General features: G+C 50.1%; 1 protein-coding gene across 2 annotated transcripts in view; it reads right to left on the reverse strand.

Annotated features, from left to right (window-relative positions):
• LOC134969491 (IST1 homolog) overlaps positions 1-17,508 on the reverse strand; it is an 80,642-nt gene that overhangs the window by 25,769 nt on the left and 37,365 nt on the right. The window contains exon 2 of one of the 2 annotated variants that reach the window (XM_063945478.1): positions 3,367-3,465. In XM_063945478.1, coding sequence (XP_063801548.1) covers positions 3,367-3,454 — 88 coding nt within the window. In that variant the 5' untranslated portion in view covers positions 3,455-3,465. Of the gene's footprint in view, positions 1-3,366; positions 3,469-17,508 lie in introns of both variants that reach the window. The other variant, XM_063945477.1, reaches the window with a different exon arrangement.

Genomic DNA, 17,508 nt, shown 5'->3' on the forward strand with positions numbered 1-17,508 from the left:
TTATACAGATACATTTCTGTCTCGAGCTGGGCTAGAACCCAGGTCATTTCACATACTGGACTCCTATATTAGTGTGCCGGTACTCACGCCTCCAGGATATCTTGAGTTCAGATACAGCATTGCGTGTCCCCCATTGAGGCTGGCTGCTGCACGCGTCTAGATAGGGTAGCGTCTAGTTTCTCTTCGTGGAGAGGACCTTTCCCATAACCCCCTGGTCCATGTCACAATCTATTTGGAATAGTACAGTGTGGCGAGTGAAGTGGAGCGAGAGACCGAGCCCGAAGCGTGGCGAGCGAAGCGATCCCACGAGGGTCCAATGCTGCATAGCAACAAAAAAAATACCCCAAGCGTACGGAGAACAAAGAAAACATTTAGGTGCTGTAAGGGCGGAAGCTCTCTCCTGCCCTCTCGTTTTGTCACATCCAGGTCCTTAGCAACGAAGGTAACATAGACACAACCTCTAGATAGAGACCCTAGCAACGGATCTCCGCTGTACGGAAGCCGACGCCTCTGCCGGAAGTGAGGTGCTGTGCCTGGTGGGAGCTCTTCTGGACAAAGCTAAGTCCCGCCCCTCTGTTATGGTGTCGTTTTTTGTATAACTTGCAACACTAAGCGGCGCCAGCATGTTGAATGCGGCGATACTGTGCCACACAGCACAACATACATTTTTAACATGCCTGTCCACTGCCCAACGCGCACCCCCTCCCCGGCTGCCCGCAGCGCGGAAGCGAAGGGCGCCAAGCATAAGCCCATATATGATCCGCATATAAGCGGAATCCTTGGAGCTCGGACACTCCCAGAACAAGAGGAGGGGGCCTCCGGAGAGTGAACTGTTGCAAACTAGCAGTGACAGCTGCAGCGCGGGGGCGGACGGCGCCCTGTTCGCCCAGACATGCAGTGTGTTATAAGACCTCAGCACGGCTCCTCAAGACCGCTCTCCCAGTTCCCGTTATATGGGGGGAGAGCGCCACACCCTAGGCTACAGCATGTTAGTCTAATATATGAGCGGTGCTGTGTTGCTATTTTAAAGCAACTGGTCAGGATGGGATCTGAACCCAGGTCCCGTTACTGCACCTAAATATTCTACAGCATATCGCGCTATTAGGAGCTGCTGCAGAGGAGAAAGAGCACTTGGCAGTGCCGGTTCTCCTCTGTGTGGTCTAGCCGCCATTTGACCTGCAAACCCCGCTAACGGGGTCCCCGGGCTATGCTTACCATATTCGTTTCTTCAACCGTGCTGCCGGTGGCTCCATTTTAGCATAAAATGCTGGATGCGAGACACCCAGGGATGGTTGTCCCTACAGCCGAGGATTCGGGTTTCAGACCCAGCAGGGTGGGACCGAGCCCACCCGACAGCTCCCGCGGAGCAGGCTGGCAGGGGCAAACTGCCAGACTGTTGTGGAGTTGTAAAAACTATAATTAAAGTAAAAGTATGAACTATAACTCTGGAGCTCCAGAGGACGTGACCGCCTCTCCTGGGCACATTTCTAAAACTGGTCTGGGGAGGGGTATGGAGGGGGAGGAGCCAGTCACACAAGTCTATACCCCATGGTATTCCACTACAGCGTCCCCTATGGATTATAAAGAAAAAAAGTGAAAAACTCATGTCAACCTTTTGACATGTCGACCTAGAGTTCCCGTCGGCCTAGAAGCCATGTCGACCTACTTACTGTCGACCTAGAGTCCTAAACACTGAGTGTGGCAGACCTAGAGTCCGGATGCCGGGACTGGACGGGGGCGTGCTCACTTCACACAGCGGTGAAGTGAGCGATGTACTAGATTGTGCCTGCATGCAGGCCAATCTAGTACTGGCGATAGCGACACGCAGGGGCGCGCATCGCTATCGCTATGGGGCATACACACAGAGCGATGTATGTTTATTTTCTAAGTACTTAGAAATTAAGCAAAAATCGCTCTGTGTGTACCCCCCTTTACAGATACAGATGTGTACTTACACACTGTGGCTTCACTCACATCAAACAGCCCCTTAAGGTGTGCCAGGTTCCAGGCAACTAGGCTGCGCCAAGTGTCTTTATCAAACTATGGGGAAGATGTATTAACCTGTAGAAGGCATAAGGAAGTGATAAACCAGTGATATGTGCAAAGTGATAAAAGAACCAGCCAATCAGCTCCCATATGTAAATTAACAGTTAGGAGCTGATTGACTGGTGCATTATCAACTTGCACTTAACACTGCTTTATCACTGGCTTATCACTTCCTTATGCCTTCTCCAGGTTAATACATCTAGCCCAGTGAGTGGTATAAATATTGAGTGACAATACTGCTTTGCTAGATTACAGTGATCACTGTGCTGTGCGACATCTCTACATCTGCGTGCGAGCCGGAATCTGCAGGAACCGCTCCAATGTGACAGTGTCCGCTGCTTTTTCTCTCATCAACTTCTGTTGTGCTTAATCTGTGACTCTGTACATGTGTGAAACAAATTCCTGTGCGGTTAATATCGCAGCTACACTTGCCTAGCACACTGTGAGCGGCTTTTCACTGCGTTTGTAATGCGTATCAGATGCTAAGTTTGAAGAAGAGTATGGTATGCTACTACTCCTGGAGTAGAACAGTCTAGCGCCATATGGAATATAGACGCTCGGTGTATGAGCACACATTTCTACAAACACTTACAGAACTAGTAGATGGGCACTAGAAATGCAATACCACTTTCAGACCGCCAGCAATAACCCGGGTTATTGCACATGAACGCGCAGCAACCCGTGTTGCGGTGCAACCTAAAAGGGTCCAGTTGAAATAACCAGGGTCACAACCAGGATTGAACATGACTTCAACCTGGGTCGCAGGGCGGTGTGAACGAGTAAGCCAGGTCAATGCAATCCGGCACCCGTTCACTGCATAGGAAGAGGCACCGCTTGGAGATAAAGTCATCTCAAAGCACCGCCTCCGCATGTGACTCAGTGATGTCACTGACCCGGCAATAAACCAGGTTGGGGCCGCCAGTCTGAAAGGGGTCTCAGTTGGGCCGCACCTGGGGTGTACCCATGTACAAATCCTGGGTGCGACCCAGCATATGCGGTCTGAAAGCGGTATTAGTGGCTTCTCAGTTACTTTTTTTTAAGCCAATTTGCTTAGATTAGTTTGATAATTTGTAGTCTGGAGAAAAGACATGCTTCAGAATTGTGAACTGTTATTAACCTGTGAGCAGCACTAACTGTGGCAGGTATTCCTCACTAGAGGCCCAGGCTTCGCTAAATATGCAGGCCTGCTTTCGATTTTCCAGTTAGGGTAAGTGCTAGTGTGCCATAACGGTCTCTTCTACCAGCGCCTCTGGTCTATGCTATATATTATATGATATTACAGCCTGTGTGGGCCACCAGTACAATACATTACATACTCACTTTTCTTTTTCTCCAGGAGTTTCAGTCTGTTTATAACAAGTCTCAAATTCACCCTAAGCCGCTCAGACTTGAACCCAGAGCCCAACATGGTTTTGGCTCCTGCTGGGAGAGAGAGATTCTCAATCAAATGACATCTGCAACAATAATTTACATTAATCCAATGTGTTCCCCCTTTACACAAACTCTGAAGAGGTCAAACGAAATACTGTCTCCTGAAGCCCAAGACACAGCACCCAGAAAATATCATAAGAAAGAAAAACCTCAGTAGGGTGACCATTTATCTTAAATGTATGGTGCTCCATTGAGGATGGCATTGCTGTAAGGAAGTGGCATGGGTTGGCATAAGCAAGTTTCATCAGGGTCATTCCATCAAATATATGGTGCGGTACAAGAATATTATATTTCACATAACCACTAACATTTTAGTATATTTATGCTGCTAAAAGATCATAGTAAATGGTGTGATAATTGAAAATCAATATATATATTTCTCGCATATCGATTTCCCGCATGTGCAAACATTAAACATTTATGGAACTTGTTGATTTGGATGCAAAAACGTCTAATTTCCACATACTTTATAAACGTGTTTTATGTGGCTATCAGCTCCAGATGGAATATTTCATACATCTTCACAGGTAATCAGCAAGATAAAAAGGCCTACACTAATTAATTCACATGGATTCTACAGGTTTGAGTAATTTGTATCAGAGCCCTTTGACTGGGGACAGAGATATAATGCGAGTCATGTGACGGCTCCTAGCTTTGTGGAGGAGGAGGAGGGCTGCTACTGTAGTGTTCATTCTAGCACTCTGCACCTTTCAAAATCCATGCAATCCTCTTTCCTGCCTGGGATGTCGCTCACTGCTCTGGTGCTCTCAGCACACACCAGTCTGTTGCACAGCCCTGAGTTACAGACCAGAGTGTGCGGAGAAGTACCACAGCAGAGCGCGACACCCTAGGCAGGGAAGAGGAACTGCACAGGTTTTGAAAGGTGCAGGGTGCTAGAATGAACACTACTACTGGGAATGTCGCATGCGCAAATCTGACTTTTATGGACTGCATCAGCTGCAGCCCGTAGAAGCTGGCTAGAGCTGATGATCAGGCAAGGAGTGTCTGCATGTGACACTTTCAACAAGAAGTCACTGCCAGCCACAGTGTAGCCAGTGCTGTCACAGACTGCAACAAGCTCACTGCAGTGGTGGATTTACGGAGAGGGGCTGCATAGGTAAAATCCGCCACGGATTTTAAGTATAGTTTGGTTAACATACAGTATATTGTTTGTGTGTCAATCATAACTTTAGGGTCTTATAAGTGTACTAGGTGATTCATCGCGCCCTACGGGCGCTCTTCACACCGTCGTAAAGGGCTACGCCCCGGTAAACTGGACAGAAAAGTGAAGGAGTAGAATAGTAGATGGTGAAGTTGTGGTGGAATGGTTGGTTTGTTTGTGGGTAGATGTAGTATGACAAAAGGGAATGTGCTGGTGAATGGGGTGCAGGCTTTTGTGAGTGGGTGAGCAGTGTGTATAGGGGAGGCTGGTAAGATTGTCGGAGTCTATGTTATGTATAGAGGAGATGGTTGTTCAAGGCAAGTATGTGAAGATATGGTTTACATGTTAAAAATTTGAGTGAAAACAACATTTTTAGTAAAGTGTTGGGTGTCACCAAGGAGCTGGCCTTGTTGTTTAGTTGGTGTAATGTGTACTTTGACGTGATGTGCTTTTCTTGAGCGTGATAACACGTGTGTAGGTGTTACTGGTACAGGGGGCCGTTACGTGTGTAAGTGTCACTGGTACAGGGGGCGTTACGTGTGTAAGCGTCACTGGTACAGGGGGCGTTTTGTGTGTAAGCGTCAGTGCTACAGGGGGCATTACGTGTGTAAGCGGCAGTGGTACAGGGGTCGTTACGTGTGTAAGCGGCAGTGGTACAGGGGGGGCGTTACATGTGTAAGCGTCACTGGTACAGGGGGCGTTAGGTGTCTAAGCGGCACTGGTACAGAGGGCGTTTCGTGTGTAAGCGTCACTGCTGCAGGGGGCATGACGTGTGTAAGCGGCACTGGTACAGGGGCGTCACGTGTGTAGGCGTTACTGGTACAGGGGGGCGTTACGTGTGTGTCACTGGTACAGGGGGCGTTACGTGTGTAAGTGTCACTGGTACAGGGGGCGTTACGTGTGTAAGTGTCACTGGTACAGGGGGCGTTACGTGTGTAAGCGCCACTGGTACAGGGGGCGTTACGTGTGTAAGCGGCACTGGTACAGGGTGGGCGTTACGTGTGTAAGCGGCAGTGGTACAGAGGGCGTTACGTGTGTAAGTGTCACTGGTACAGGGGGCGTTACGTGTGTAAGCGCCACTGGTACAGAAGGCGTTTTGTGTGTAAGCGTCAGTGCTACAGGGGGCATTACGTGTGTAAGTGGCAGTGGTACAGGGGTCGTTACGTGTGTAAGCGGCAGTGGTACAGGGGGGGCGTTACATGTGTAAGCGTCACTGGTACAGGGGGTGTTACGTGTCTAAGCGGCACTGGTACAGAGGGCGTTTCGTGTGTAAGCGTCACTGCTGCAGGGGGCATGACGTGTGTAAGCGGCACTGGTACAGGGGTCGTTACGTGTGTAAGCGGTACTGGTACAGGGTGGGCGTTACGTGTGTAAGCGGCAGTGGTATAGAGGGCGTTACGTGTTTAGGCGGGTCTGGTACAGGGGCGTTAGGTGTCTAAGCGGCACTGCTACAGGGGCGTTACGTGTGAAAGCGTCACTGGTAAAATAAGAATTTACTTACCGATAATTCTATTTCTCGTAGTCCGTAGTGGATGCTGGGGACTCCGTCAGGACCATGGGGAATAGCGGCTCCGCAGGAGACAGGGCACAAAAAGCAAGCTTTTAGGATCACATGGTGTGTACTGGCTCCTCCCCCCATGACCCTCCTCCAAGCCTCAGTTAGGTACTGTGCCCGGACGAGCGTACACAATAAGGAAGGATATTGAACCCCGGGTAAGACTCATACCAGCCACACCAATCACACCGTATAACTTGTGATCTGAACCCAGTTAACAGTATGACAAACGTAGGAGCCTCTGAACAGACGGCTCACAACAAATAACAACCCGATTTTTTTGTAACAATAACTATGTACAAGTATTGCAGACAATACGCACTTGGGATGGGCGCCCAGCATCCACTACGGACTACGAGAAATAGAATTAACGGTAAGTAAATTCTTATTTTCTCTAACGTCCTAAGTGGATGCTGGGGACTCCGTCAGGACCATGGGGATTATACCAAAGCTCCCAAACGGGCGGGAGAGTGCGGATGACTCTGCAGCACCGAATGAGAGAACTCAAGGTCCTCCTCAGCCAGGGTATCAAATTTGTAGAATTTTGCAAACGTGTTTGCCCCTGACCAAGTAGCAGCTCGGCAGAGTTGTAATGCCGAGACTCCCCGGGCAGCCGCTCAGGATGAGCCCACTTTCCTTGTGGAATGGGCCTTGACAGATTTAGGTTGTGGCAAGCCTGCCACAGAATGTGCAAGTTGAATTGTGCTACAAATCCAACGAGCAATCGTCTGCTTAGAAGCAGGAGCACCCATCTTGTTGGGTGCATACAATATAAGCAGTGAGTCAGACTTTCTGACTCCAGCCGTTCTTGAAATATATATTTTCAATGCCCGGACCACGTCCAACAACTTGGAATCCTCCAACTCGTTAGTAGCCGCAGGCACCACAATAGGCTGGTTCAGGTGAAACGCTGACACCACCTTAGGCAGAAAATGAGGACGCGTCCGCAGTTCTGCCCTGTCCGTATGGAAAATCAGATATGGGCTCTTATATGATAAAGCCGCCAATTCTGATACTCTCCTGGCTGAAGCCAGGGCCAGTAGCATGGTTACTTTCCATGTAAGATACTTCATCTCCACCGATTTGAGCGGCTCAAACCAATGGGATTTTAGAAAATCCAAGACTACATTAAGATCCCACGGTGCCACTGGGGGCACAACCGGGGACTGTATATGTAGTACTCCTTTTACAAAAGTCTGGACTTCAGGAACTGAAGCCAATTCTTTCTGGAAGAAAATCGACAGGGCCGAAATTTGAACCTTAATGGACCCCAATTTGAGGCCCATAGACAATCCTGTTTGCAGGAAATGTAGGAATCGACCCAGTTGAAATTCCTCCGTGGGGGCCTTCCTGGCCTCACACCACGCAACATATTTCCTCCAAATGCGGTGATAATGTTGTGCAGTCACCTCCTTCCTGGCCTTTACCAGTGTAGGAATGACCTCTTCCGGAATGCCTTTTTCCTTTAGAATTCGGCGTTCAACCGCCATGCCGTCAAACGCAGCCGCGGTAAGTCTTGGAATAGACACGGTCCCTGCTGAAGCAGGTCCCGTCTTAGAGGTAGAGGCCACGGATCCTCCGTGAGCATCTCTTGAAGTTCCGGGTACCAAGTTCTTCTTGGCCAATCCGGAGCCACTAGTATCGTTCTTACTCCCTTTTGCCGTATAATTCTCAGTACTTTTGGTATGAGAGGCAAAGGAGGGAACACATACACTGACTGGAACACCCACGGTGTTACCAGAGCGTCCACAGCTATTGCCTGAGGATCTCTTGACCTGGCGCAATACCTGTCCAGTTTTTTGTTGAGGCGGGACGCCATCATATCCACCATTGGTTTTTCCCAACGGTTCACAATCATGTGGAAGACTTCTGGATGAAGTCCCCACTCTCCCGGGTGTAGATCGTGTCTGCTGAGGAAGTCTGCTTCCCAGTTGTCCACTCCCGGAATGAATACTGCTGACAGTGCTATCACATGATCTTCCGCCCAGCGAAGAATCCTTGCAGCTTCTGCCATTGCTGTCCTGCTTCTTGTGCCGCCCTGTCTGTTTACGTGGGCGACTGCCGTGATGTTGTCCGACTGGATCAACACCGGCTGACCCTGAAGCAGGGGTTTTGCCAGACTTAGAGCATTGTAAATCGCTCTTAGCTCCAGTATATTTATGTGAAGAGACATCTCCAGGCTTGACCATACTCCCTGGAAGTTTCTTCCTTGTGTGACCGCTCCCCAGCCTCTCAGACTGGCATCCGTGGTCACCAGGACCCAGTCCTGTATGCCGAATCTGCGGCCCTCTAACAGATGAGCACTCTGCAACCACCACAGAAGAGACACCCTTGTCCGTGGCGATAAGGTTATCCGCTGATGCATCTGCAGATGCGATCCGGACCATTTGTCCAGCAGATCTCACTGAAAAGTTTGTGCGTGGAATCTGCCGAATGGAATCGCTTCGTAAGAAGCCACCATCTTTCCCAGGACTCTTGTGCATTGATGCACAGACACTGTCCCTGGTTTTAGGAGGTTCCTGACAAGTTCGGATAACTCCCTGGCTTTCTCCTCCAGAAGAAACACCTTTTTCTGAACCGTGTCCAGAATCATTCCCAGGAACAGCAGACGTGTCGTCGGGGTCAACTGAGATTTTGGAAAATTCAGAATCCACCCGTGTTGTTGCAGCACTAGTTGGGTTAGTGCTACTCCGTCTTCCAGCTGTTCTCTGGATCTTGCCCTTATCAGGAGATCGTCCAAGTAAGGGATAATTAATACGCCTCTTCTTCGTAGAAGGATCATCATTTCGGCCATTACCTTGGTAAAGACCCGAGGTGCCGTGGGCAATCCAAACGGCAGCGTCTGAAACTGATAATGACAGTTTTGCACCACGAACCTGAGGTACCCTTGATGTGAAGGGCAAATTGGGACATGCAGGTAAGCGTCCTTTATGTCCAGGGACACCATAAAGTCCCCTTCTTCCAGATTCGCTATCACTGCTCTGAGTGACTCCATCTTGAACTTGAATTTTTGTATGTACAGGTTCAAAGATTTGAGATTTAGAATAGGTCTTACCGAGCCGTCCGGCTTCGGTACCACAAATAGCGTGGAGTAATACCCCTTTCCCTGTTGTAGGAGGGGTACCTTGACTATCACCTGCTGAGCAAACAGCTTGTGAATGGCTTCCAATACCGTCGCCCTGTCCGAGGGAGACGTTGGCAAAGCAGACTTTAGGAACCGGCGAGGGGGGAGACTTCTCGAATTCCAACCTGTAACCCCGAGATACTACCTGTAGAATCCAGGGGTCCACCTGTGAGCAAGCCCACTGTGCGCTGAAATTCTTGAGTCGACCCCCCACCGTTCCTGAGTCCGCTTGTAAGGCCCCAGCGTCATGCTGAGGGCTTTGCAGAACCCTGGGAGGGCTTCTGTTCCTGGGCAGGGGCTGCTTGCTGCCCTCTCTTACCCCTTCCTCTGCCCCGAGGCAGATATGACTGTCCTTTTGTCCGCTTGTTCTTATAGGAACGAAAGGACTGCGGCTGAAAAGACGGTGTCTTTTTCTGTTGGGAGGGGGTCTGAGGTAAAAAAGTGGATTTTCCGGCAGTTGCCGTAGCCACCAGATCCGATAGACCGACGCCAAATAATTCCTCCCCTTTATACGGCAATACTTCCATATGTCGTTTGGAATCCGCATCACCTGACCACTGTCGCGTCCATAAACTCCTTCTGGCAGATATGGACATCGCATTTACTCTCGATGCCAGAGTGCAAATATCTCTCTGCGCATCTCGCATATAAAAGGAAAGCATCCTTTAATTGCTCTATAGTCAATAAAATACTGTCCCTATCCAGGGTATCAATATTTTCAGTCAGGGAATCCAACCAGACGACCCCAGCACTGCACATCCAGGCTGAGGCGATGGCTGGTTGCAGTATAACACCAGTATGAGTGTATATACTTTTCAGGGTAGTTTCCAGCCTCCTATCAGCTGGATCCTTGAGGGCGGCCGTATCAGGAGACGGTAACGCCACTTGTTTCGATAAGCGTGTGAGCGCCTTATCCACCCTAGGGGGTGTTTCCCAGCGCGCCCTAACCTCTGGCGGGAAAGGGTATAATGCTAATAACTTTTTTGAAATTAGCATTTTTCTATCTGGGTTAACCCACGCTTCATCACATACATCATTTAATTCCTCTGATTCAGGAAAAACTACAGGTAGTTTTTTCACCCCCCACATAATACCCCTTTTTGTGGTACTTGTAGTATCAGAGATATGCAAAGCCTCCTTCATTGCCGTGATCATATAACGTGTGGCCCTACTTGAAAATACGTTTGTTTCATCACCGTCGACACTAGATTCAGTGTCTGTGTCTGGGTCTGTGTCGACCGACTGAGGTAAAGGGCGCTTTACAGCCCCTGACGGTGTCTGAGACGCCTGGGCAGGTACTAACTGGTTTGCCGGCCGTCTCATGTCGTCAACTGATTTTTGTAATGTGCTGACATTATCACGTAATTCCATAAACAAAGCCATCCATTCCGGTGTCGACTTCCTGAGGGGTGACATCACCATTATCGGCAATTGCTCTGCCTCCACGCCAACATCGTCCTCATACATGTCGACACACACGTACCGACACACAGCAGACACACAGGGAATGCTCTTATCGAAGACAGGACCCCACTAGCCCTTTGGGGAGAGTTTGCCAGCACACACCCAAGCGCTATAATATATATGGGAACAACCCTATATAAGTGTTGTTCCTTATAGCCGCTTAAATATATAAAAATATCGCCAAAATATGCCCCCCCTCTCTGTTTTACCCTGTTTCTGTAGTGCAGTGCAGGGGAGAGTCCTGGGAGCCTTCCTCACAGCGGAGCTGAGCAGGAAAATGGCGCTGTGTGCTGAGGAGAATAAGCCCCGCCCCCTATTCCGGCGGGCTTTTCTCCCGGAGTTTTAGACATTTGGCATGGGTTAAATACATACATATAGCCTTAATGGCTATATGTGATGTATTCTTTTGCCATTAAAGGTATTATATATTGCTGCCCAGGGCGCCCCCAGCAGCGCCCTGCACCCTCCGTGACCGTCTGGTGTGAAGTGTGTGACAACAATGGCGCACAGCTGCAGTGCTGTGCGCTACCTTCATGAAGACTGAAAAGCCTTCTGCCGCCTGTTTCCGGACCTTCAATCTTCAGCATCTGTAAGGGGGGTCGGCGGCGCGGCTCCGGGACGAACCCCAGGGTGAGACCTGTGTTCCGACTCCCTCTGGAGCTAATGGTGTCCAGTAGCCTAAGAATCCAATCCATCCTGCACGCAGGTGAGTTGAAATTCTCTCCCCTAAGTCCCTCGATGCAGTGAGCCTGTTGCCAGCAGGACTCACTGAAAATAAAAAACCTAAAAAACTTTTTCTAAGCAGCTCTTTAGGAGAGCCACCTAGATTGCACCCTGCTCGGACGGGCACAAAAACCTAACTGAGGCTTGGAGGAGGGTCATGGGGGGAGGAGCCAGTACACACCATGTGATCCTAAAAGCTTGCTTTTTGTGCCCTGTCTCCTGCGGAGCCGCTATTCCCCATGGTCCTGACGGAGTCCCCAGCATCCACTTAGGACGTTAGAGAAAGGGGGGCATTATTATGTGTGTAAGTGTCAATGGTACAGGGTGGTGTTACGTGTGTAAGTGGCACTGATGCAGGGGGTGTTATGTGTGTAAGCGTCAGTGGTACACCTCGGTGTGCTGAGGGTGACGGGGCTGCTGAAAGGGGGTGGATGTGAAGGAGGCTGCTGTGCAGTGTGGTGGTGGAGTGACATCGTAGGGGGGGGCTAGCGGCGGCCTTGGTAGCGGGTGTGTGGTGGGTAAGGTGGGTGTAGTAGGTGGTGGTGGGTGGTAAGGGTGTGTGGGTGTCTGTTTGCGTACCTGCCAGGGTGGGCCGTCAGTGAGAATGGTGTGTCCCTTCTCCTATAGTGTGTCATGTGGTGTGCTGACACAGATAGGGCAGGGTCTGTGACTCCAATACACACACACATATACAAACATATTTTATTAGGAAATATATATCCAGAAATATACACACATCCATATAGATTTCCACACCCCTATATATATACACACACATCTTAGTGCTCAGCAGTCCTGTAAATCACTGACCCCTCACAGGCTTAATAGCCTGAGCTGTTTGCTGCCTTAAACGCAGCTTAGTTATGGGGCCTCCCTGTGGGCATTACTCCCCCCCCTCCCCGCGATCTGCCTTCTCAGAGACGGACCGCGGCTGCCGTGAGAGCTGTCTGCGGTCAGCCTTTCAGCTCTCCCCCCTCTGCATACAAAGGCGCCGTTCGCGGCTCCGCAGCTGTGGCGGGTAGCGGCTAGCAGAAGCTAACCGCGGGAGGGAGGGGGGAAGCGGCGTCCGCGGACTGGGGAGCGTAGGTATGGGAGCGGGCGGCCGGGAAGCGGCTGTGGCTTGGCGCCCAGTGGCGGCTGCTGTACAGTCCGCGGCTGGGCAGTGGAATACAGGCAGTGAATGGTGGCTTGGCGGCCAGCGGCGGCTGTCCGCGGCTGGCCAGGCAGGAGGTGTGGTGAACTTTGCTTGGCTGCTGAAGGGGGGTGGATATGAAGGAGGCTGCTGTGCAGTGTGGTCGTGGAGTGAGATGGTAGGGGGGGGCTAGCGGCGGCCTTAGTAGCGGGTGTGTGGTGGGTAAGGTGGGTGTAGTAGAGTGGGGTGAGGGTGTGTGGGTGTTTGCTTACCTGGCAGTGTGGGCCGTCAGTGAGAATGGTGTGTCTCCTGGTGGTCCCTTCTCCTATAGTGTGTCATGTGGTGTGCTGACACAGACAGGGCAGGGTCTGTGACTCCACCCAGCGTTAGAAGTGCAGCCACAGAGTCACAGGGCTAATATATAGGAGATAGTATAATAATCATTAGGAGAGCAGGTTTAAACAATACAAGTCCCCTCAGTTCCTATGTCCATTCTGTTGTTACAGAGTCAACACATATAAAACAATAATAAGTAACTACAAAGAGTGTAGATTTTTTGCTGCTTCTAAGCATTAATTATGACCAGACCTTCCCCATATATTATTGTCAGATTTTTCTAAATGCATTTCAGCTTCACTTTTGTGTGTGGTGCATTTAAGCTTCTAAAAATGAACATGTAATGTAATGTGAGTCACATGGAATGAGCCATCATGTTCTTTATAGAACACTTATGCTGGGCATACACGCTACAATTATCTGGCCATCCACCCGATATCAGTGGATCGGTTATATAAGTGCAGCGTGCATGTGTCCGGACGACCAGAAAATAAGATTTTACTTACCGATAAATCTATTTCTCGTAGTCCGTAGTGGATGCTGGGACTCCGTCAGGACCATGGGGATTAGCGGCTCCGCAGGAGACAGGGCACAAAAATAAAGCTTTAGGATCAGGTGGTGTGCACTGGCTCCTCCCCCTATGACCCTCCTCCAAGCCTCAGTTAGGATACTGTGCCCGGACGAGCGTACACAATAAGGAAGGATTTTGAATCCCGGGTAAGACTCATACCAGCCACACCAATCACACCGTATAACTTGTGATCTGAACCCAGTTAACAGTATGACAAACGTAGGAGCCTCTGAACAGACGGCTCACAACAATAACAACCCGATTTTTTTGTAACAATAACTATGTACAAGTATTGCAGACAATCCGCACTTGGGATGGGCGCCCAGCGTCCACTACGGACTACGAGAAATAGATTTATCGGTAAGTAAAATCTTATTTTCTCTGACGTCCTAGTGGATGCTGGGACTCCGTCAGGACCATGGGGATTATACCAAAGCTCCCAAACGGGCGGGAGAGTGCGGATGACTCTGCAGCACCGAATGAGAGAACTCCAGGTCCTCTTTAGCCAGGGTATCAAATTTGTAGAATTTTACAAACGTGTTCTCCCCCGACCACGTAGCTGCTCGGCAGAGTTGTAATGCCGAGACCCCTCGGGCAGCCGCCCAGGATGAGCCCACCTTCCTTGTGGAATGGGCCTTGATAGATTTAGGCTGTGGCAGGCCTGCCACAGAATGTGCAAGTTGAATTGTGCTACAAATTCAACGAGCAATCGTCTGCTTAGAAGCAGGAGCACCCAGCTTGTTGGGTGCATACAGTATAAACAGCGAGTCAGATTTTCTGACTCCAGCCGTCCTTGAAATATATATTTTCAATGCCCGGACAACGTCCAGCAACTTGGAATCCTCCAAATCGCTAGTAGCCGCAGGCACCACAATAGGCTGGTTCAGGTGAAACGCTGACACCACCTTAGGCAGAAACTGAGGACGCGTCCGCAGTTCTGCCCTGTCCGAATGGAAAATCAGATATGGGCTTTTATACGATAAAGCCGCCAATTCTGATACTCTCCTGGCTGAAGCCAGGTCCAAAACTACATTAAGGTCCCACGGAGCCACTGGGGGCACAACCGGGGGCTGTATATGTAGTACTCCTTTTACAAAAGTCTGGACTTCAGGAACTGAAGCCAATTCTTTCTGGAAGAAAATCGACAGGGCCGAAATTTGAACCTTAATGGACCCCAATTTGAGGCCCATAGACAATCCTGTTTGCAGGAAATGTAGGAATCGACCCAGTTGAAATTCCTCCGTGGGGGCCTTCCTGGCCTCACACCACGCAACATATTTTCTCCAAATGCGGTGATAATGTTGTGCAGTCACCTCCTTCCTGGCTTTTACCAGTGTAGGAATGACCTCTTCCGGAATGCCTTTTTCCCTTAGAATTCGGCGTTCAACCGCCATGCCGTCAAACGCAGCCGCGGTAAGTCTTGGAATAGACACGGTCCCTGCTGAAGCAGGTCCCGTCTTAGAGGTAGAGGCCACGGATCTTCCGTGAGCATCTCCTGAAGTTCCGGGTACCAAGTTCTTCTTGGCCAATCCGGAGCCACGAGTATCGTTCTTACTCCCCTTTGCCGTATAATTCTCAGTACTTTTGGTATGAGTGGCAGAGGAGGAAACACATACACTGACTGGAACACCCACGGTGTTACCAGAGCGTCCACAGCTATTGCCTGAGGGTCTCTTGACCTGGAGCAATACCTGTCCAGTTTTTTGTTGAGGCGAGACGCCATCATATCCACCTTTGGTTTTTCCCAACGGTTCACAATCATGTGGAAGACTTCTGGATGAAGTCCCCACTCTCCCGGGTGTAGATCGTGTCTGCTGAGGAAGTCTGCTTCCCAGTTGTCCACTCCCGGAATGAACACTGCTGACAGTGCTATCACATGATCTTCCGCCCAGCGAAGAATCCTTGCAGCTTCTGCCATTGCTCTCCTGCTTCTTGTGCCGCCCTGTCTGTTTACGTGGGCGACTGCCGTGATGTTGTCCGACTGGATCAACACCGGCTGACCCTGAAGCAGGGGTTTTGCCAGGCTTAGAGCATTGTAAATCGCTCTTAGCTCCAGTATATTTATGTGAAGAGACATCTCCAGGCTTGACCATACTCCCTGGAAGTTTCTTCCCTGTGTGACCGCTCCCCAGCCTCTCAGACTGGCATCCGTGGTCACCAGGACCCAGTCCTGTATGCCGAATCTGCGGCCCTCTAACAGATGAGCACTCTGCAACCACCACAGAAGAGACACCCTTGTCCGTGGCGATAAGGTTATCCGCTGATGCATCTGCAGATGCGATCCGGACCATTTGTCCAGCAGATCCCACTGAAAAGTTCGTGCGTGGAATCTGCCGAATGGAATCGCTTCGTAAGAAGCCACCATCTTTCCCAGGACTCTTGTGCATTGATGCACAGACACTTTCCCTGGTTTTAGGAGGTTCCTGACAAGTTCGGATAACTCCCTGGCTTTCTCCTCCGGAATAAACACCTTTTTCTGAACCGTGTCCAGAATCATTCCCAGGAACAGCAGACGTGTCGTCGGGTTCAATTGAGATTTTGGAAAATTCAGAATCCACCCGTGCTGTTGCAGCACTACTTGGGTTAGTGCTACTACGTCTTCCAGCTGTTCTCTGGACCTTGCCCTTATCAGGAGATCGTCCAAGTAAGGGATAATTAATACGCCTTTTCTTCGCAGAAGAAACATCATCTCGGCCATTACCTTGGTAAAGACCCGAGGTGCCGTGGACAATCCAAACGGCAGCGTCTGAAACTGATAATGACAGTTTTGCACCACGAACCTGAGGTACCCTTGGTGTGAAGGGCAAATTGGGACATGCAGGTAAGCATCCTTGATGTCCAGGGACACCATAAAGTCCCCTTCTTCCAGATTCGCTATCACTGCTCTGAGTGACTCCATCTTGAACTTGAATTTTTGTATGTACAGGTTCAAAGATTTCAGATTTAGAATAGGTCTTACCGAGCCGTCCGGCTTCGGTACCACAAATAGCGTGGAGTAATACCCCTTTCCCTGTTGTAGGAGGGGTACCTTGACTATCACCTGCTGAGAAAACAGCTTGTGAATGGCTTCCAATACCGTCGCCCTGTCCGAGGGAGACGTTGGCAAAGCAGACTTTAGGAACCGGCGAGGGGGAGACTTCTCGAATTCCAACCTGTAACCCTGAGATACTACCTGCAGGATCCAGGGGTCCACCTGTGAGCAAGCCCACTGCGCGCTGAAATTCTTGAGTCGACCCCCCACCGCTCCTGAGTCCGCTTGTAAAGCCCCAGCGTCATGCTGAGGGCTTTGCAGAACCCGGGGAGGGCTTCTGTTCCTGGGAAGTAGCTGCTTGCTGCCCTCTCTTACCCTTTCCTCTGCCTCGGGGCAGATATGACTGTCCTTTTGCCCGCTTGTTCTTATAGGACCGAAAGGACTGCGGCTGAAAAGACGGTGTCTTTTTCTGTTGGGAGGGGGTCTGAGGTAAAAAGGTGGATTTCCCGGCAGTTGCCGTGGCCACCAGATCCGATAGACCCACGCCAAATAATTCCTCCCCTTTATACGGCAATACTTCCATATGCCGTTTGGAATCCGCATCACCTGACCACTGTCGCGTCCATAAACTTCTTCTGGCAGATATGGACATCGCACTTACTCTCGATGCCAGAGTGCAAATATCCCTCTGAGCATCTCGCATATAAAGAAAAGCATCCTTTAATTGCTCTAAAGTCAATAAAATACTGTCCCTATCCAGGGTATCAATATTTTCAGTCAGGGAATCCGACCAGACCACCCCAGCACTGCACATCCAGGCTGAGGCGATGGCTGGTCGCAGTATAACACCAGTATGTGTGTATATACTTTTTAGGGTAGTTTCCAGCCTCCTATCAGCTGGATCCTTGAGGGCGGCCGTATCAGGAGACGGTAACGCCACTTGTTTTGATAAGCGTGTGAGCGCCTTATCCACCCTAGGGGGTGTTTCCCATC

The sequence above is a fragment of the Pseudophryne corroboree genome, chromosome 11 (assembly GCF_028390025.1).
Source record: "Pseudophryne corroboree isolate aPseCor3 chromosome 11, aPseCor3.hap2, whole genome shotgun sequence".
NCBI classification, from domain to species: Eukaryota; Metazoa; Chordata; class Amphibia; order Anura; family Myobatrachidae; genus Pseudophryne; species Pseudophryne corroboree.